The sequence below is a fragment of the Aptenodytes forsteri genome, unplaced genomic scaffold (assembly GCF_000699145.1).
Source record: "Aptenodytes forsteri isolate BGI_AS27 unplaced genomic scaffold, ASM69914v1 Scaffold183, whole genome shotgun sequence".
Classification (NCBI taxonomy): domain Eukaryota; kingdom Metazoa; phylum Chordata; class Aves; order Sphenisciformes; family Spheniscidae; genus Aptenodytes; species Aptenodytes forsteri.
The window spans coordinates 1,543,923-1,563,016 of record NW_008795918.1 but is presented as its reverse complement, the minus strand read 5'-3'; the positions used below and the strand labels follow the sequence as shown (position 1 = coordinate 1,563,016).

The following is a 19,094-nucleotide window of genomic DNA, read 5'->3' as shown; positions in this document are numbered from 1 at the left end:
CTGTTAATTTTTTTTTTTTTTTTTTAATATTTACAGTAGTACTGATTCAGTTAGTCAGCTGGGCTACCTTGGAGTTATTAGCCCTGCTATTGAAACATTTGCAGTAGCAGTAACATTAAAATGGATTGCCTAATATTCTGGTAGTGTAGGAGTAGGAAGTTTTCGTTTGCTGTTGTCAACTTTTCTGTCTCCCAGTGAGTTCAATGGGACAAAAGCCTCTACTGAATGCATTTCTATAGAGTTTCTCTTCAGAGGTTTCTAGGTGTCTTAGATCTAAGGCAGAGAGAATAAAGTGGCAAATGATCCTCTTACCAGAGAGGCAGTGGAGGCAGGTCTTTTAAGTGTCAGGGTGAGATAGTTGGAAGGCTTGCACTTGGTATTTTCTAACTTTCTCTTGTGCTGAAAAGTTGGATCCATAAACCAAGTTTAATAATTCTAAAGCTGATGGAGGAAGTGGTGGAGAAGGGAGGTGGTATTTGACGCTCAGTGAAACAGAACTAGTTTGACAAGAATTCTCCTGGCCTTTTTAAAAGGGTTGACATGACCTGTATTTGATTTGAATATTACAAATTGATTGAGAGCTGGGAACTGAGTTTTACTTGATGCAGATAATCCAAAACAGGAAGAGGTGCTTTGGCTATGCTGACCAGGGTCAGAAGCAGTGTATAAAGAAAGGAGAAGCCAGATAGCTTAGAAGAGTTATACTCATGGGGACTCTTACCTTTGTTACGATGTAAAACCTTTATCTTTGTTATGGTGTAAAACCTGGCAGTCTTATTTACTACATAGTATTTCAGACTGGCAAGTGGCTCTTGCTCCCAAATGGGATCAAACCTCAAAAACCAAACCAAAACAGCAGCAGCCTGCCAGGATTGTACATCCTGTACATCGGTACTTCCCGCTGTCTCGACACACCATAGGAAGCAAGAACGATCCGTGACTTTCTCTGTCAATTTCACTTAGTACAGAGTTTTTTATATTGTTAAGTCAAGAGAACCAAAAGAGCTAAGCATCAAAGCTATGATAGCAAGACAGCCTCTCTCTACTGAAGTACTTCTGATTGCATGTATTTATTTTGGGCTATTCTACATTATGTGATACCTTTTATAATCATGTTGTTGCACTACTGTTACTGACAAATGAAATCAACTTCTCTTTGTGTTTAGATCCAAATCCTGATGTGAAATGAGTACAGACTTCCACAGACTCCTTTTTGACATTTCTGAGGCTTTGGTCACAGATGAACTGGCAGCTCTGAAGTTCCTCAGCCTGGAGCACGTCCCCATGAGGAAGCTGGAAACCATCCAGGAACCCAAGGCCTTCTTCGAAGTGCTGCAGGAGAAAGATATGATAGAGGTTGGGAATCTGTCCTTCCTGAAGGAGTTGCTCTACCGGATCAATCGGATGGACCTCCTGGCTGCCCAGCTGGGCTCCAGCCGAGAGGAGATGGAGAGAGAGCTTCAGATTCCAGGCAGGGCACAGGTGTCAGCTTACAGGTAAGCACAGAAGTAGTAAACATTTGCATGGAAAATGTACAACAGTTCTGTTGTGTACTGCTTGTTTTCTGTCTGCACTGTTGTCTTATGAATATCCCAGCGTAATTGTATTTATTACAGCACGGCTACCTGTCATTGTGAGTTTTACATTTTGCAGTTCAAATGTGTAATTTTGGTGTTTACTTCTCATAACTTTCTTAATCATTCTTTCTCTATTCTTTATTGCCAGGCAATTGCTATATGGAATTGCAGAGGACTTGACTCCAGAAGATGTCAAAAGCGTGAAGTTCCTGCTCCAAAAACAAATACCAAAGAACAAGCTCCAGGATAATGCTGTATGCAAAGTGATCTTGATAAGTTTCTTGCAAGGCTAGTTCAGAGTCTGCTAGTTCTTGTAAGAAGGGAGGAAAGAGAAAGCAGTCTGCTCTCACTAAAATCTGTTGTTGAAAGAATTGTGATGTTAGCTGATAGCTGCTGTGTGAAAGAATGGACCTTTTTTTTTCTCATTGTATCTTTTCTCTGCCCTTTTTTGCTCTCCTATTCCTTTCCCTCCACCACCTGTTTCCCTAATCTTTTCTTCTTGCAAAATCCATCGTGCTCTTCCTTTTGTCTTTGCTTGGCATTTATAAAACATTTGTACATATGCTGTATCTAGGAAGAGTGATGTTTGCTGGAGGAAAAACAATGTTTTGGAGACAGAAAATCGAGTTCTAATGTGAGTTCAACCACAAATTTTTGTCATTGGGTACATTTTCCTCTTTATTGTAATTTGGGGAAACAGCATTTTGTTAACTCCCTCACAAAAGTATTAAGAGGTTTGATGAGCTAGTTTAATACTTGTAAGGTAAATAATGAACAGTGTTATAAAAAGGTTTGGTATTATTAAGATGCTTCCTTAAAAGTCCTATTTGTATTGTGGCACCTATAGGAAAATTAGCAGATTTACCTCCAATTTGGTGGACTATTGAGCTTTAAAAAACAAAATTAGCCCTGAACACCTTTACTGTAATAGAAAATGTAAAATGTCACAGCTAAATGACTTAACAGCACTTCATCTGAACACAGAGGCACAACAGGATGCTATGTGGTGCTTTGCACTGCTGAAACAAAGCAGGATAAGCTAGCCATAGGCAATTTCTAATGATCCTGTCTTAACCTTAGTGATGTGTTTCTTCAGTTGCATTGCATCCTGCCCCATGTTTTAATGAGGTTTGGAGGAAAAAGAAATTGGTCTTTAGCTGGTCAGTCTCTGGGAATGAGGATATTGTCTCCTGCTCTGTCCAGAAGTGCCTGATACTGCAGTTATTGAAGGTCATTGTATGAGTTTGGGTTATGTGTTTTTGTTTTACCAGTCAATGTTGAGGGTCTTACTGGAAATGGAAAGAAATGGGATAATTAAAGAAGATGACCTGACAATGCTGAAAGATATCTTAAAGGGAGTTAGAGCTGACGTAAAGAAAAAAATTGATACCTATGAAGAAAAAAAAAAAGGTAAATTATTTAATCTGCTGTTTAAGAGTAGAGCTGTTTTTTTTGTGATTTTTGTGGCTCCATCGTTGGCAGTTTAGGAGTCCAGAGATAAGAGAGAGACCTTACAGTATCCTAGGATAGGCAGAGCAGCTCTTAGTACCTGTGGTTTCTGAAGTTTTCTGCTACTTCATTATCCCATCATACCTTCTTGTATCTCTCCTTGAAATATGTTCTGTGCCTCGTAAATGGTCTGCTTCTCCCTCCTCTTTGCCTTAAATGCAATTTTTCTCTTCAGGAAACAGTGCAGTGCTGGGTTTTGGACCAGGATAGCTTTTCAATCACTGAAAGAGACTGGAGGTGACAGTTGCCTTGGGGAAACTTGTACTGGGAGATTGTCAGCATTATGTTCTCTTACCCAGGCTGTTTGCTCTTAGTCAAAGGAAAAGTCCCTGGAGACCAGGTACTTGGCTAAAGTGTAACCATTAGCTTTCCATACCAGATGTGAAATTTCAAGGACTTCAGTATATCTGGGCTGTTGCAGCTGAGGTGGTGACTTGTGACACCACAGCTGGGCCTTACCCTTTGGGAAACAGGATATGTCAACCAACAACAACTGAGACCTATTAATTTTTTCCCCAGAACCTCCTTTTGGATGACTCAGAATGTGTGTTTCCTTAGACACGTCTATATAGCCCATGCAGTTCCCTGCAGAGATACCAACTAGTTTCCCCAGCATGTCTTTGTGCTGCTGACCTATGCTTATGTCTCTAAAAGAGCAGAAGAAAATTGCCGAGGGTGGCTAGTGTAAGCAAGCCCTGTGTCAGGGGAATGTCTTTTTAGTAGTATTGTTATTATTTTGTCCCCCTTGGTAAGTAGAAAAAGAGCGTGTCTTACAGATCTTGTTGCCCTGACAATTAAATTCCAGTTAAACACATCTATGTAACTTGTAAAAGGGGTACTGTGATTTATTTCCTTGGGTAGAGTCATGGGTTTGATGATTTCTTCACTTACTTCAGGCAGTTGTATTCAAATAAGTGTTTTGTTGCTTTGAGGAGATCTTCCATTAAGCTGGTATTCTGCATCCTTGGTGTGTCCACCCAAACAGTAAAGTTCTCTGGAGAAGTGACAATGGCCTCAGAAATAAATGAACTAGCTGTAGTGTACCACTGTACAAAAATGGGTCTCCTCTTTCACTTACGTATCCCATGGTGGAGATGCTAGTGAATGGCTTACCTGGGGTGACTACTCACATTCAGCCTTTTATTATCTGGATCTTGCTACCAGTGAAAGAGCAGAGAAGAAATGGAGCACGGTTCTGCACAGCTTCAATAACCAGCAGTCTGTGAAACTGAAACCCTACTTGGTCCAGCTCTACAAAATGATGGTGTCTCAGTGATGTGGAAACCACCCTCCACCTCACTCCTTGCACTGTTTTTTTGAGTGTTGAAATACGCACAGTGGAAGATTTATCTTTTTAGTCCTAAAATGTTCTGTTTATCTTCTCCCTCTTAGAAAACGATTCTAAGGAAAAACTCCACTATCCAGTGTCTGTGTCTGTGCATCCAGCAGGACAAGGAGCAGAGGCGGAGACACCACGCCTGGTGAGAAATACCTCAAGATTTCCTTTAAAGTATTTATCCAACTCCTGGGAGGGGGGAGCATAAATTCTTAAGTCTAAGCAGGTGGAAGAGCTCAAAAAGGGAAGGGTTCTGGCTTTGTATGTAGGCCTTGGAACAATTCCTATTTTCAAAACAAGACCAAGCCTTGTTGCTTTGTGAGGACCTGGCTGTCAGCAACCTTTTAGACAAGAAACGAAGGAGTAGCTGTTGTGTGAAGAAAACCAATCTTAACGATAATGAAGACTGGGACATTAAAGTCCCGGCCAGTATACTCCTGGACAGATGGGAAGGGAACAACAGAATCTGCTACCTCAGTAGAAACCCACAAGGACTCTCAGAGGGAATGATAGGGTGCAGGAACTTTTCCCCTGCACATGCAAATTTGTGTTTCTGGATACTCGCTTTCTCCCATGCCAAAATCATATCCTAACCACAGAGAGAGAGGAGGAGGGATTCAGGGAGACAGCAGATTCCTCTCCCCTGTAGCTAGCTTGTATTCTTAGGCTTTTCCTTTCTTGTAACTTGGCCCTCATGATTTTTTTGCGCTTGGACATGAAGGACCAACAGTCTGTGTATAGCATATTTCTCTTTTGGATGCTTGGCACTGCTTTCTTATCTGCTTTCTTTGTTTCTAAAGCTTGTGGAATCATATAAGATGAAAAATAACCCCCATGGTTACTGTGTGATTCTTAACAACTACATTTTTAAAAATCCACGTGAAGCCAGAGAAGGAACAATGGAAGATGGAGGTAAGTACTTTTTTAAATCCAATTACTGGTTGGTTTGTTTCTCTGATAATTTTCTGAAGGAATTATCTAATATATTTCCCGTGAAGAAGAATCATGTTGACTGAGCTCCTTTGCCTCCAGAGTAACTGGAATGACAGTCACTGTAGAAATTGGAAATGCCACTTCCAACAGTTTAGTTGATGGCTTAAAGAAGGAACCACTTTCTGTTCGAGGCAAAAAGCATCATCTTAATTGGTCATATGTTCCAAATAGTGAAGGGGGGATTACTATTCCACCTTTTCACTTTTTGATTGTTTTTAATTCTTAGCTATCATGGAGTAATATTTTTAGATCCTTAAATTCTATTTAATGCTCAAATAAATGCTACTGCTTTATGATTTTCCTTAAAGCCTGTCTTCCTGCAAGAGTCACTTTTAAGATAAACAAGAGTTTATGTTAAAAAAGTAAAATCCATTTCATGAAAGCACACATCACTGATATTTTAAGTCCATCCAGCCTGTCTACAGGCTGCTTGCTTCCCAGCTACTTTCTCACCATCCACACAACAATTAAGTCAACAATTGCTGAGAAGTCTGCATAGCATTTGTTAGCAGGTTACCCTGCCTTCCTTCTTGCTGCATTGATCATTCTCACAGAATGAGGGACCTACTTCATTTAAGAGTGGCAGAATTTGTCATTCTAAAGAGGTACCTCTTCTTTAACTTGCTAAGTGTTGTTCTTAAGCATCTGAGATTACTATGCAATGTGCAGTTAAAGCTTGCTTTAACACAGTAAGCTTCACTAATTTGTACCAATTAATCAGATAATCTGAAACCTGTTTTTGTTTTAGATAGCATGATGCTTAACCCAGTTGTGTTTAAAAGAAATAAAATTAGGCATTTGAGTTTTCCTAATTAGATTTGCAGGCTAAGAGTCAGTCAGGTGAGTTTATTGGTGGGATCTGAACACTTCTGCTAGTATCTGTTCTACCACACAGACACTGATGTTTCAGCATCTTCCTTGTCACTGTTTAACAAGTGCGTTCTGACTCTTTTTCCCAGAGGCTGTGAAGAGGGTCTTTAAGTGGCTTCAGTTTGAGACAGTTGAGCACATGGATCTGGAAGCAAAGCAAATGTATGCGAAAGTTAAAGAATACAGCAAAAAAGATCATAGTAACATGGACTGTTTCGTTTGCTTCATTTTTTCCCATGGTGAAAAAGACAAAGTAAAAGGCGTTGATCATGAGTTTGTAAATATTAAAGATTTACTCTCCTGCTTCAGTGGATCTAATTGTCCTTCTCTTGTTGGCAAACCCAAGCTGTTTTTCATCCAGGCTTGCCAAGGCTCTGTAGGTCATCCACCTGTCACAGTAGAAGACGACTTTTCTGGCCATCTTGAGACGGATGCTACCCCTTTGACTTCCATTCCTGATCAGGCTGATATTCTGGTTGGCATGGCTACAGTGGAAGACTATGAGTGCTACCGCTGTACAAAGACTGGCAGTGTTTACATTCAATGCCTCTGTGACAAGATGAAGGTGCTTTGCCCACTGTAAGTACTATTTTTAATCCATGTATATTTGGGATATTGCAGACATACATACTTAAGCATGCTGTGCTGAAACATCAGTGTTTTGCATTTGTGCTGTATAATGCTTTTCACCTGCAGGACAGGCAGAACAATAATTTTTCTGGAATTGGGCATTGTCATTCTTCTACAGATGAACCAAAGTACAAATGACTTCCCCTAGTTTGCCTGTGACAGAACCAGGGTTGTAATGCTGGAACATTACATATAAACAAGTGTGTGTATGTGTGTGCATGTTTTTTAACATTTTTTGACTGATAAATGATTTTTGTTCCAGTGGAACCTGATGAGAGGTGACTTTGTTGAGTGATTACACGGACAAAAAAATCAGTGTTCTTCAGTAATAATTTTCATTGTTGCCTCCCTCCCATCCCCATCATAAACTTGATTTAGAAAATAGAATTTCTCTTCAGGTATCAGTTTCTCATGGTGTCTAGAAGAGGGCTTGGAGAATGCATAGGTTTGGTTCTTTTTCTTCTTAGCGCACTCTTCTGACTATAACCAAAGTAGAGGACTGTGTTTGCTGGTAAAGCGATGCTACATGGGGGTTGCTTTTATTCCCCCAAACACACTGAATTCTGTGGTTACACAATGGAGTGTGCAATTTCAGTGACAGGCAGGGTGAGGGGAAGATACTAGCCTTCCCTAAGATACCACTTTATTGGAGCAAACATAGATCAGCTTCTTGGCCTAGCTGCAAGTACCATGTATTTCAATGTAACTTTTCTTCATTTTTGTTCAAGCCGCAAGGATCTCATAACCATCCTGACAGAAGTGAACAAGGAAGTGGGAGGAAGAGTATTAAATGGATGGAAGCAGATGCCAAAGATAACATCAACCCTACGGAAGCAATTGATCTTCCAAATTCCACAATGTCTGTCAACTGAAAAGTAGAAAAATAAGAATACACTCAGTGAAGAATCACATCTGGAATGGGCTTCCACAGGGAAGAGAATTTGCAAGAGAAATTACCTGGATCTGTGTAGTTAGCCCCAGTCCTTCAAGGGGCCATGGGACCTAAATTTTGCAATTCCCATGTTTAATCAGTCTCCTGGCACCTGGATCTGTAGCAGTCTGGTAAGGCCATGGAGGAGTACAGATCTGCCTTTCTGTCCTGCAGAAGCAGTGGAGTCTGTTCAGTTTCAAGTGAGGAAGCACTTCCAAGTAGTACGATTTTTAAGAGTTATTGGAAATTCCAATGGAAGTCCCATTTCTGTCTGAGTTGTTATTAAGTCCCTGAAATCTGAAGAAAAGAACAGATAGATTGAGAGCGCTAGATCCCTTCCCAGGGAGCATGTGTAAGATTGTAACTCATGTACCCAGAGGTGAATCATTGTCTGTCTCTGGAAGCTGCATAATTTTTCATGGAAAATAACATCCCTGTCCAAAGGACCAAAAAAACATTATTATGATAATACAAGTTTAGTTCTTTTCCTCCAAATATTTGGTTTGCTTTATGTTACTAATTTACTTGGCTAAACAGTACTGCTGTTTAGGTTTTTTAATAGTAAGGGTTCTAATTGTGGTTTTTCTCAGAGCTCTTAGGGAACAGTCTGTTTTGAATGGCTGTCGACCACTGGAAGGAAGGTCCCGCACCATTAGATCCACTACTCTGAGATGCCTTTTCCTCCTGGCAACTGGCTCTAGCTCCTGTGGACTCTTGTTTCTGTTATAATAAATACCCTTGGTTTTCAACATCACCTTTGTTTGTGTGTTTCTCTTTTGGATGAGCTGACTGAGGGACAGTCAGCATGACGAACACTTACTTCAGCAGCAGAAGTTACTTTGCTCTTGTTGAAGTATTCGATGGCAGCCACCCCGAGGGGTAGCATGTTGATATCCCTTCATTAGCAGCTGGAGAGATGGTAGGAAAGAACAAGTTTAAGTTCAGGACTTTCATGATAATGGCAGCTGATGCCAGTGAGGCTGTTCTTACCTTGCATCCTCAGCAATGCGTAGGGAGCTGTGTGGGATTCTAACAGCTACATTCCTTTTGAGTTTATAACAAGATAAAGGATGGATTTGAGACACTTTGTAACTTCTGCTTTTTTTAGTTTGTATTTTTTTTAAATCCATGTCTAGCCATAAAGCAGGGGTTCTTTATTCAATCCTGCTTGTATTCTTGAAGCTAAACTTTTTTTTCCTAATTCCACACAATGTGTTGGCAGTTGCATTTTGCTCCCCTTACCCTTTTTTACCTTCCAAGTAAAAGGGAGAATGCCCATTCTTAGAATCACAGCTCTGTTCACACAGGTTTCCTAAATAATAAATAGACGTTACAAGCACTATGTAAATGAGAGTGCTGTTTGTGGCAAAAGTTGCCAGAAGGTGTTACCAGGTATGATACAGTTCTGTGGCTGACATTTGGTTAACCATTTAGGAAATGTGGCAACAATTTGTTTACATTTTTATAATGTTTTCATAAATGAGACCCTGATATGAAGTTAGTAATTAGATTTGTGAATGTTGTTTTATGATAAAGAAATATAGCTTAAATGAAGTAACTGCTTCCTCTGGGAGAAACTTGCTGGAAGGTGGCAGCTGCTCCACTAGTGAAATTGTGAATCTACGGCATTTTGGGTTTTTTTCATATTTCTCTGTGTCAGAGTTCAATACTCACAGACCAAGTTCTTTCAGATATTCCACATGAGGAGGAGCTGGATATAAAATTTACTTATTTGGTATATTTAGTGCTAAATGGGATTTTGATTTAGTCGAGTGATGCAGCAACATACTGAAATCGCAACACAAGCATAATTTAGCAATTGCAATATACAGTTGAATCACAATACAAACATGATTCTCATTACCCATCTCTGTGTGCTCACCATCATGACATTGGGCATCCCCAGTCACGATGGAACATATGGGTTGAAGCCAGCTCAAGCCCAATGCTCTTTTCAAAGTTTATATGTTTTATCTGTTGTCCAGTTTTTATACTTTTATGTTGGGCTGAGCCACGTATTCACACCCCCCATGCTGGTCTGGCTAGCTCAGGAAGACATTATTCTTTGTTAATTGGCTTGGGAAACCTGATGATTCACAGGTGCAGCTGTCTTCTCTAAAACAAAGGTTACCATCCAGTCTCCCTGATGTTGAGGTAAATTGAGCTTTCTGTACGATATATTCTTCCCCGAGATCATTGTTTTTTTCCGCTTGTCCTCTGAGCTGTCCTCCACCGGGGCAGGGGGGGGCGCTGGTCAGTCATACCCTGTCATTAAATTGGCATGGTATTTTGTTCTACCCGTTAAAATCAGGCCACCTCCATAGCTAACATTATTGCCTGCTGATGAAGACCACCTAGAAGGGAGAGAAAACCCCGTCAAAATCCTCTAAAGGACTGCAGGAGCTAGCTGTACTGTGAGTTTTTATGTGGCTCATGCAGTGATCAAGGAAGGAGAAAACACACTTTCAGTTTTATGGTTCTGAGCAAAGTATGCTCACACACACCTGCGGCAGGGTGGCTGATATGTTCTTGCATGTGTTTGTGACCCTCCCACAGAACTGAGAGGTAAGAAGGAAGTCAGATCTGCAATTTTCTGACTCTGATTTTCCTCTGTGGCACGACTTGGAGAACGGTGAGGGGCAATCGCCTTTCCTCTCTGAAGGACCTCAGCTATAGTTACTTTGCCTGTCCTCCCTTTTCTTCAACTCCTGGCCGGGAGGCCAAATGCTATAGCAAAACAATCTTGGCACTCAATTCTGTGTTTTGTTTTGAGCCAGCAGAAGCACTACCGCCAGAAAGTGGAGTCAGAAGGTTGGTAGGAAAGTAAAGTTGGTGAGTTGAAGTCCTGCAGGCTTAAGCTGAAAGCAGGCAAGATCAGAGTGAAGCTGTTTGCAAAGGGAAATGCTTAGAAGACTTGGGGAGGACTGTTAGCTGCAGAGGCGGAAATAATGTCATTCAGTGGCATGAATCCCTACCCAGTCATTTGTATCTTGCTACCTATTCGTTCAGTTTAACATCAGTTTCCCAGAGAGCTGTTTACGCCCACCTTCCGTGGGAAGTTTGTCATTCTCTCCACCATAACGGTTTTAGAGTGACTTATTAATGTGCTGCTCTTGGGATGGGTTAGTGGTACGTGTGAGGAGCCTGCCTGTGTTCAGATTGCTGCCAGCTTCTCCCATTGCACGGGCTGCTGTAAGTACGTGTTTTCTCACCACCTATATAAGGGTTCACTCTCAGTTCTCTAAGTGGTGCAAAATTCAGGTACTGCGAAGTTTTGATTCGTTGAATTGTTGGCTACGTCTGTGATCTGTAAGATCTCCTGCAGGAAATCTTGAAGCTCAGGGAGAAGTGGAAACAAAATACACACCATTTAGGAGATTAAGCTCTGCAGCAGGGCGTCCGGAGCTAGATTTTTCTCGAGAGATGTTGGGTGTTCAGCCCTTGCTGGTTACCCTTTTTATTCTGACCCCTAACTAACATGGGCACATTCTCTCTGAAATTATTCAGATCTGCCTCTTTTCAACTAGAGATGTGTCAAATTATGAACAGAGAATGGCATGTTTAAGCTGCAATGACTTCTGTGCAATGCGCTAAAAAATATAGTTGAGATCTTTGGGAATTCCCAGATACTAATTTCTGTGTGTCCTTTCTGTAATTGTGCCTTTGCTTGTCACTGTATCTGTTCTGTTATTGACAGCCACAGGAATTCCCCAGGCCCCAAACATGGCTGGCTTTTGTGGGTGCCAACTGTAATACATTTCTAGCTAGGTGGAACATTATTCTGGACATGTCTTCCAAGCTTGGCCTAAGTCTTTTACATTAGTTTTATATTTGTGTAGCCACTTTGTGTTTAGGCCTGATTTGTCCAGGCATATCAGTGCGAAGAGAAGGATCATACCTCCTTCAGTCTGTTTACTAGGAAGAGCTTGTTTTAACGTGACTTGAGGGCATGTTAGTTCATGGGCTGTTAAAAAGTGGCTTGCCATATTCAGATTACTTCCACCTTTGACCCAATTTGCCACACATGCAGCAATCAAATATCTTGTGTAGAGTTCTGAACATTGATAAGCCACTGCTATGATAACGGTGTAAAGATTTCTGCTTAATGTTGTAAAACTGTTTTTTTCCTGTGTTTTGAAGGGGGAAGGGACTCTGTTTTTAAATCACTGCTTAGCGAGAACACTGTTTCTTTATTTGGAGAGTACGGATGTTCTGAGGGTGGCTCTTCTGCTCAAGGTGAGCACTAAGGTGTTAATGTTCGTTTTCAGAAGGATGAAATGCCAACTGGTAAAATCTCCTCCCTCCTCCCTCCCGTTGTTGTGAAATACCATCTATTGAGAGTGCTGCACCAGAAGGTATATCAGAGGTGGTGCACCATCCCAGGGTCTTATGCCATCGCGCAGTGCTCCTGCGAGCCTGCTCCTGCTGCTAGAAGGGTCTTCAGTAAATCTGGGAGGGGTGGGAAGGGAGCTGGTTCCTTGGCCGGTGGCTGTTAGGGTACAGGGCCGAACACCTGCATTGAGTGTGCTGCATTGCCTGCCAGCAGCCCCAAAAGGCTCGCAAGGAGGACATCGAGTCAGTGGCATTATGAGCTTCTTTCTTTTTGTGTTAAAATGGCAATGAATTGTGAGTGCCTTTAAACTAGAGAGAGACGATTGCAGGAAAAGCCCAGGCCGAGGGAGACCTTTAGGCTTGCACTAGTAGGTTCAGTTTTCTCAAGAATAGTCAGTGCTTCATAACTGTCAACGGAGGGGGCCTAAAATGCGTCTGAGAGAAGTCCTCTCTGGCAGACGCGCAGTTTTTAAGTTAAGTTGTGGGTTTTTTCGGTTTAAGTTAGAAATCCAGAAGGAACCACAGCTCCCAGGGGCCCGGGCGCCGCCTCCTGCCCGCCCCAGCCCGGCGGCGGGCGGAAGCGCGGCGGGCGGCGGGAAAGCGCCCTCTGACTTTGCCCGGGCTGGCGCCGCCGCGGGGCGATGGAGTTCTCCAGGCAGCGGCTGCTAGTGGTCAGCGAGGAGCTGGACGAGGCCGAGCTGGCGGCTCTGAAGTTCCTCAGCCTGGAGCACGTCCCCATGAGGAAGCTGGAAGCCATCCAGAAGGCACAGGACTTCTTCGAAGCGCTGCAGGAGAAAGGCATGATCGAGGCGGGGAACCTGGCCTTCCTGAAGGAGCTGCTCTACCGGATCAGTCGGATGGACCTCCTGGCTGCCCAGCTGGGCCCCAGCAGAGGGGAGATGGAGAGAGAGCTTCAGATCCCGGGCAGGGCACGGGTGTCGGCCTACAGGTGAGTGACCGGCGGCGCGGGTTCACCGGGCGGCCCGGGGGGGTGCCGCACGCCGCCGGCGGCCCGGCTGAGCCTCACCCGGGAGCTCGCTCTCTGGGGTCGGCTGCCCTTCTCATGTGGTCGGTGTAAGCTTTTACCGACGGTTTGAACACCAGGCTAAGGTTTGGCAGCGCACAAGCGTCTTCCAAGAGAACGCAGGTACAAGCCGTACGGAAAGTTGAACTTTCTGTCCAGTAAAAGGGAGAAAACTAAAGCCGCGCCTTTCTGAAATGCTTAGCAGCCCCCAGAGGCCTCCCTGCCCGGGTGCTGCGTGGTGCGGTAAGGGACAGGGTGTGAGCTTTTGTTCTCAACTCCAGAAAGTTTCAGCGTGGTTTTGATTTTAGGTAAACAGAGATCTTTTTAATTGTAGCTGAAAATGGTTTGACTTCAGGCTGTCCTGGGACTGATGTCCCCCCATTTAAAAAGAAAAAAAAGGGGGTTATGTGCTTGGGGGAGTGGGCGAAGGGGGCAGTTCAACAGTACGGTGTTAAATTGTGCTAAGGGGCATGCTTGGGAACACGATGAAACGGTGTCCTCCACTTCTCTTTCTAGATACCTGCTCTTTCAGCTGTCAGAAGACATCACTGAAGATGAGCTGAAGTCTTTCAAGTTTCTTTTGGGGAAAGAATTACCAAAATGCAGGCTAAACCCTAAGACTGTAAGAATTTCTTTAATACTTTTTTTTTTAATGATTATTATAATCCATAGAGACATTTGAGTTGCTGTGAGGGGAATGAGTGTCACTTTTCTTACGGTGTCACTCTTCTTACGGTGGAAACACCGTAAGAAAAAAGGTGCACCTGGAAAGGGATTGTAGGCTCTCCAGTGCATATGGGACTTGTCTGTGCTAGTGTTATGTGTAGCTTTTGCAGCAGTGTCACAGCCCAGAGAGCATGGGCCAGCCCTGCACCAGAGGCCTTCATGTCCAAGCACCATACGGGGCTTAGGGGACTCAGTGGCTTTGATCAATGGAAGACCGATGGGCACATTCACTCATATTGCCCAACTGATTTTCTTTTGGCTGCTTTCTAAGCCATTATCAAACACAGAGAATCACCCACTGGGGCTATTACTTTATGCTTTTGTTCTTTTTACTTCCAAACTCAGAAAATACGGATCTAAGCAGTAGATCCTTACCAAGGCTAAGGCCCAAGAGCTTGGAGTTTACAAATAGCCTTGTGGGAGATCCAGTTGCTCTTACACTATCCTCAGCCTGCAGTTCTGACTGCTGGGTACTTTGTTCTGTCTAATGAAAAATCTTACAGCATTTTCCCTCTTTTCTTAGAGGAGAGACTGTGACCATCTAGTGATAGCTGTTCTAGGAAATCCTTGGGGTAACCACTGTGCTCTGCCACTCACTGTTTGGGTCCCCTTTTGCTTCAGAGTAATCTCTACACCATACTTGCATGGTTATACTCATTTTCACCATTGCTCAAGATGGTCAGTACAGTGGTTCTTGTGTTTCAGTTAAGTGCACAAGATAGCCACTGGAAGTCGAATGAAAGCAGTCATTAAAAATGACATTATATATTCCTGTGTGATCACCATTAGACCTTCTGGATTAGATCTTATTAGATCTTGGCACCTCTGAGCTGCGGAAGGGAAATAAGTATGTTTTGAGAAGGTGATTGTACTTACAGTACTTGTAGGTTTTGTTGAACTAGGTTTAATTGACTCAGCTGAGGTCTCAACTGAGCTACCAGTCAGTTGGACTGACTCTGTGGGTCGCATGTGCTGTCAGTACATTAAAGCTTAGGTGCACACGCACATGCTGCAACTTCCCTCCCAGTGGCAGCATGGATGTGCCCTAAGAGCAAACTACCTTTCTGATTACCCAGACAATGCTCGACGTTTTCATTGAGATGGAGAAGAAGGGGATTTTGGGAGAAGACAACCTAAGTATCCTGAAGAGACTCTGTGCAGAAATTAACATCAGCCTGTTGAAGAGAATTGAAGAGTATGAATTAAACCAATTTGGTAAAACAAAACAAAACAAAAAGGCCTCTTTCCCACAGTTATTCTTGAAGTGACACATAGGTATCATACAGGACTAATAATGAATACTTTTCAGGTGAAGAAGAGATGCTCATCACAGAAGAACAGAGGGGCAGCACAGGAGGCCCTGAAGGTAATTGAAACTCAAAAAATTAATGTTTAGATTTTTCGCTCTTCAGCTTTTGGACTCTCCACACCACTTGCATCTCAATTCTTTACACAGGTGCCTCTAAAAAGTGATCAAGTACCCAGTTACTTACTAACTGGTCACAATACATTTTACTCCCTTTTAATTGATTATCTAGTGGTTTATAGCTAACAGAACAGCCGTTCAAACACAATTCAGTGTTTTCAGAGAACAGTTTTACCCTGGGAGGTAGTTGTGGAGATGGAGAATAGGAAGAGCTTCTCTCCTTTCTCTAGTGCTACATTCTGTACTTGAACTTTTTTGTCTGTATTCAGCCCATGCCAGATGGCTGGCGTCATCTGTGGCACCTGATTCTCCTGGCAGTTGGAATAAATCTTCCCAGGTAAGTCAGTTTGTTTCTTAGAAACATCATAATTTTGTCTTAGACTAGATCATCCCTCCATGAGGTGAAGAGTTATTGTAAGCCCAACTGTTAAAAACAGTCTAGAAAGAGAAAAATGCACCACTCTGTAACATCCTTTATTCTGAAGCTAAGTCACACGCAGCAGCTGCTGCACTGTTAAAACTTCAGAAACATTTGCAAGGGTAGCAAGATAGGCCAAGTTTATTATACCAGGAAATACGCAGTTGGCAGATGGCTGGGCGTGGAGCAGTGGGTGAACGCAGCACCCCATGTTGGCTGAGCACGATGATGTGGGTCTGGAGGGGTGCTGTCATGCTGTGCACAGACTCCCAAAGGCGGTGGGGCAGTGCATTGCCAGATCCGGGGAGCAAAGCTGTACAGGGAGAGCTGCCTAGAGAGAAAGCCAGCTGGCCCTTTACCCTGCTGTGCCACTAGCAAGGGCTGAGAAGCACCTGGAGAAGAGTGCAGTAGTTTCACCAATAGTCTTTCTTTTCAACAGCTTGAAGCTTACAAAATGACTAGCCGACCCCGTGGAGTGTGCCTGATCCTGAATAATCACAATTTTGCAAAAGCCAGGGGAGCAGTGCCGGAACCCAAAAACATGAAGGATCGGGATGGGACAGATGTGGATGCAGGTACAATGAATATTAAAGATGAGTTTGCATATCTTCAAAACTAGAAACCTCACTTCTTTTTCTGTACTGAAGGTCTGAATTTCAATCTTCCCTTTCTAGGATACTTTTGTTGTAGTGGCTGAGTCGGCTGTTTCCTGTGCTGACAAACCCTAATCAACTCATCAAGCTTTTACTGGCTGACTCGGAACAATTCACTAGCATTTTGCTGTTTTACTGAGTTTATTGCAACCTCAAGCAGCAACCTCAGCCTGGACTTTACAAGCTAGGCTAGCTTTGTATCAGCTTTATGCATACTACTTCTAAAACATGCAGAATCAGAAACAGATTTGCTGCTGAACCAGAATTGGGCATTAGTTGTTTAACATCCAACTTAAAAAAAAAAAAAAAAAAAAAAAAAAGGAGGGAAGATGTTGGAATTTAGGGACTCAATTACCTTGCTATTCAGGGGCCCTGATTTTAGCAGGCTGTCCTGCAGCAGCAGCAGCATAGCTCATTGCAAAAAACAAAAAAAAAAAAAAAAAAAAAAAAAAAAAAAGGAGGGAAGATGTTGGAATTTAGGGACTCAATTACCTTGCTATTCAGGGGCCCTGATTTTAGCAGGCTGTCCTGCAGCAGCAGCAGCATAGCTCATTGCAGGTCCTAGGGTCTGTGAGATGGGTGTATTTGCACTATCTGTGCCAAGAGATAAAATCCATCAATGGGCCTTCCCTGATTGAATTGAACTCCAACTTAATTCAAGAGTCAGAGTGCAAGGTTTCTCTTCCTGTGACACAGGTACTACCCAAATGGGTAGCGCCCTCTCCTCTTGGGTAAAGCAACTGCACTGTTCAACACCTTTTGAGAGATGGAGGGAGTAGCCGTAAAGTGGGTGGGGGAAAGAGGTACAGCTTTCTTAATAGTTCTGCATGCTTTCCAGACAGGGGCAATACTAAACAGCAAGATTGCAAGGAAGCCTTTTAATGAGAGTTAAGGGAACTCAGTAGAGATATGATTAGTGATTAGACTACTAGATTATTTTCAGAGCAGGAATGTAACTACCTGGATAGTAGTGTAGCAGGATTTAAAAGAAAAGATTGTGTATCTCTAGAAATGCAATTTGCAATTTCAGAGTCCAATTTTCATATAATGAAACGGCTCCAATTCCCCTTCTGTTTACTTTCCAGCGGCTTTGAGAAGAGTCTTTAGCAAGCTTCATTTTACAATAGCAGAATACAGAGACCTCACCGCAGAGGAAATCCGTAAGACTGTGAACATCTACCAGTGCGAAGACCACAAGGACAAAGACTGTTTTGTTTGCTGTATCCTGTCTCATGGGAAAAAAGGCATTGTATATGGTGTTGATGGGCAGGAAGTACCTATCCAGGAACTGACCACTTCTTTCACTGGACAGAATTGCCGCTCGCTTGCTGGAAAACCAAAAGTGTTTTTTGTTCAGGCCTGCCAAGGTGATGCTTGCCAGAAAGGTGTGACCATCGAAACAGATTCTGGAGAGCAAGATTCTTCTGTAGAAACAGATGCAAGATTTCAGCTCGACTGCATCCCCGCAGAAGCAGACTTCCTCTTGGGCATGGCTACCCTGCAAGATTACGTTTCCTACAGGAGCCCAAGGCAGGGGACCTGGTACATACAGGCATTGTGCCAGCACTTAGAGTGCAGCTGTCCTCGGTAACTATGTTTCCATAAGCTTTTTTTTTGGTGACACTTGTATTTCCCTTCTCAATGACAGGAGTTTGATTTGGATGCAGAGGTAGATGATACGCAGTGGGAGTGCTCGCTCAGAGTGAAAACAGTAATGTAGGACAGAGCAACACCATGCGGATTGTTCAAAGCAGCTTAGCTAACTGCTTTGAAGCCTGTTTAAAACAGGAGCCATTAGCACTGGTATAGATCAAGATATATGAGAATGTGGTAATTTTTCTGATCTTAACTGCCTCCCTAACACAAAGTGTACTTTGTGTTTTTGCAGAGGAGAAGATATTCTCACCATCTTGACAGCAGTGAATCAAGAGGTGAGCAGAAAAAGTTGCAAGCCAAATGCAGAGAAGCAGATGCCACAGCCCAGTTTCACACTGAGGAAAAAGCTCATCTTTCCTGTCAACTAAGTGGGAGGGAACTGCACGGCAGAGGGAGCTGCAGCAGCCTGGAATCGGCTGGTATCAGCTAAGAATTTGGTAAAACATAACAGACTTTCAGTGTCTGCTCTTACCACAAGAGCAAATATTTTTATTGAAAATACAGCTGAGGAGCAAAAGCCTTAAGAAATTAGTGTTAATATGTATGACACTTTATACTTGCGAGCATCTCTGAGCGGGTCTCCTTGTGGTTTGCTAGCTAAAATACGCTCCGTGTCCTCCATCGGCTGTACCACATTGCTGTTGCTTTAGTAAGGTAGCTTTCCAATGCAAATTTTAAGACAACTGTTATGAAGCCTTGTGTATTTTATGCCTAACTTTTGCAAAATAAAGGAGGTGCTGCAAATTTTATAGGATATAATAATAGGATATAATCAGCTCACATCAGTGTGTTTTGTTACTTCTCCCCACCACTTAAAATCATTGATTTTTTGTGCCTTGGTACACCTCAAGGAAGAGTCAAGCACTTGAGCTCCAGCATCCTCAGCAGGATGGGGCTGTGATCTGCATTTCAGAGTATCCTCTACATAAGTAGTCTTAACAGTGACAATCAATTGCTCAGGTGCAGCTTCATGTTTGAAGATGTCCAGTTATCCTGTGTTCACTTAACCTGCT

At 42.8% G+C, this 19,094-nt stretch overlaps 2 protein-coding genes across 2 annotated transcripts in view; both read left to right on the top strand.

Moving 5' to 3' along the window:
* The window catches only part of LOC103903456 (caspase-8), an 11,896-nt gene extending 3,308 nt beyond the window's left edge, over window positions 1-8,588 (top strand). The window contains exons 2-8 of the mRNA XM_009284657.2: window positions 1,167-1,496; window positions 1,726-1,831; window positions 2,849-2,987; window positions 4,479-4,567; window positions 5,223-5,334; window positions 6,375-6,864; window positions 7,644-8,588. Coding sequence (XP_009282932.1) covers window positions 1,186-1,496; window positions 1,726-1,831; window positions 2,849-2,987; window positions 4,479-4,567; window positions 5,223-5,334; window positions 6,375-6,864; window positions 7,644-7,794 — 1,398 coding nt within the window. The 5' untranslated portion in view covers window positions 1,167-1,185 and the 3' untranslated portion in view covers window positions 7,795-8,588. The remainder of the gene's footprint in view (window positions 1-1,166; window positions 1,497-1,725; window positions 1,832-2,848; window positions 2,988-4,478; window positions 4,568-5,222; window positions 5,335-6,374; window positions 6,865-7,643) is intronic.
* Window positions 8,589-12,806: 4,218 nt separating this feature from the next.
* CASP8 (caspase 8) lies at window positions 12,807-18,820 on the top strand. Its single transcript, XM_009284656.2, has 8 exons — window positions 12,807-13,127; window positions 13,719-13,824; window positions 15,005-15,143; window positions 15,238-15,294; window positions 15,624-15,691; window positions 16,212-16,347; window positions 17,511-18,012; window positions 18,314-18,820. The coding sequence occupies exons 1-8, from the start codon at window positions 12,820-12,822 to the stop codon at window positions 18,447-18,449; spliced, it is 1,452 nt and encodes a 483-aa protein (XP_009282931.1). The 5' UTR covers window positions 12,807-12,819; the 3' UTR covers window positions 18,450-18,820.
* The last annotated feature ends 274 nt before the right edge of the window (window positions 18,821-19,094 follow it).

Coding starts and splice junctions, on each gene's coding strand:
- CASP8 (XM_009284656.2), top strand. CDS start 12,820: ATGGAGTTCTCCAGGCAGCGGCTGCTAGTGGTCAGCGAGGAGCTGGAC. Junction 15,295..15,623: donor CAGCACAGGAGGCCCTGAAG/GTAATTGAAACT, acceptor GTCTGTATTCAG/CCCATGCCAGATGGCTGGCG. Junction 15,692..16,211: donor GTTGGAATAAATCTTCCCAG/GTAAGTCAGTTT, acceptor TCTTTTCAACAG/CTTGAAGCTTACAAAATGAC.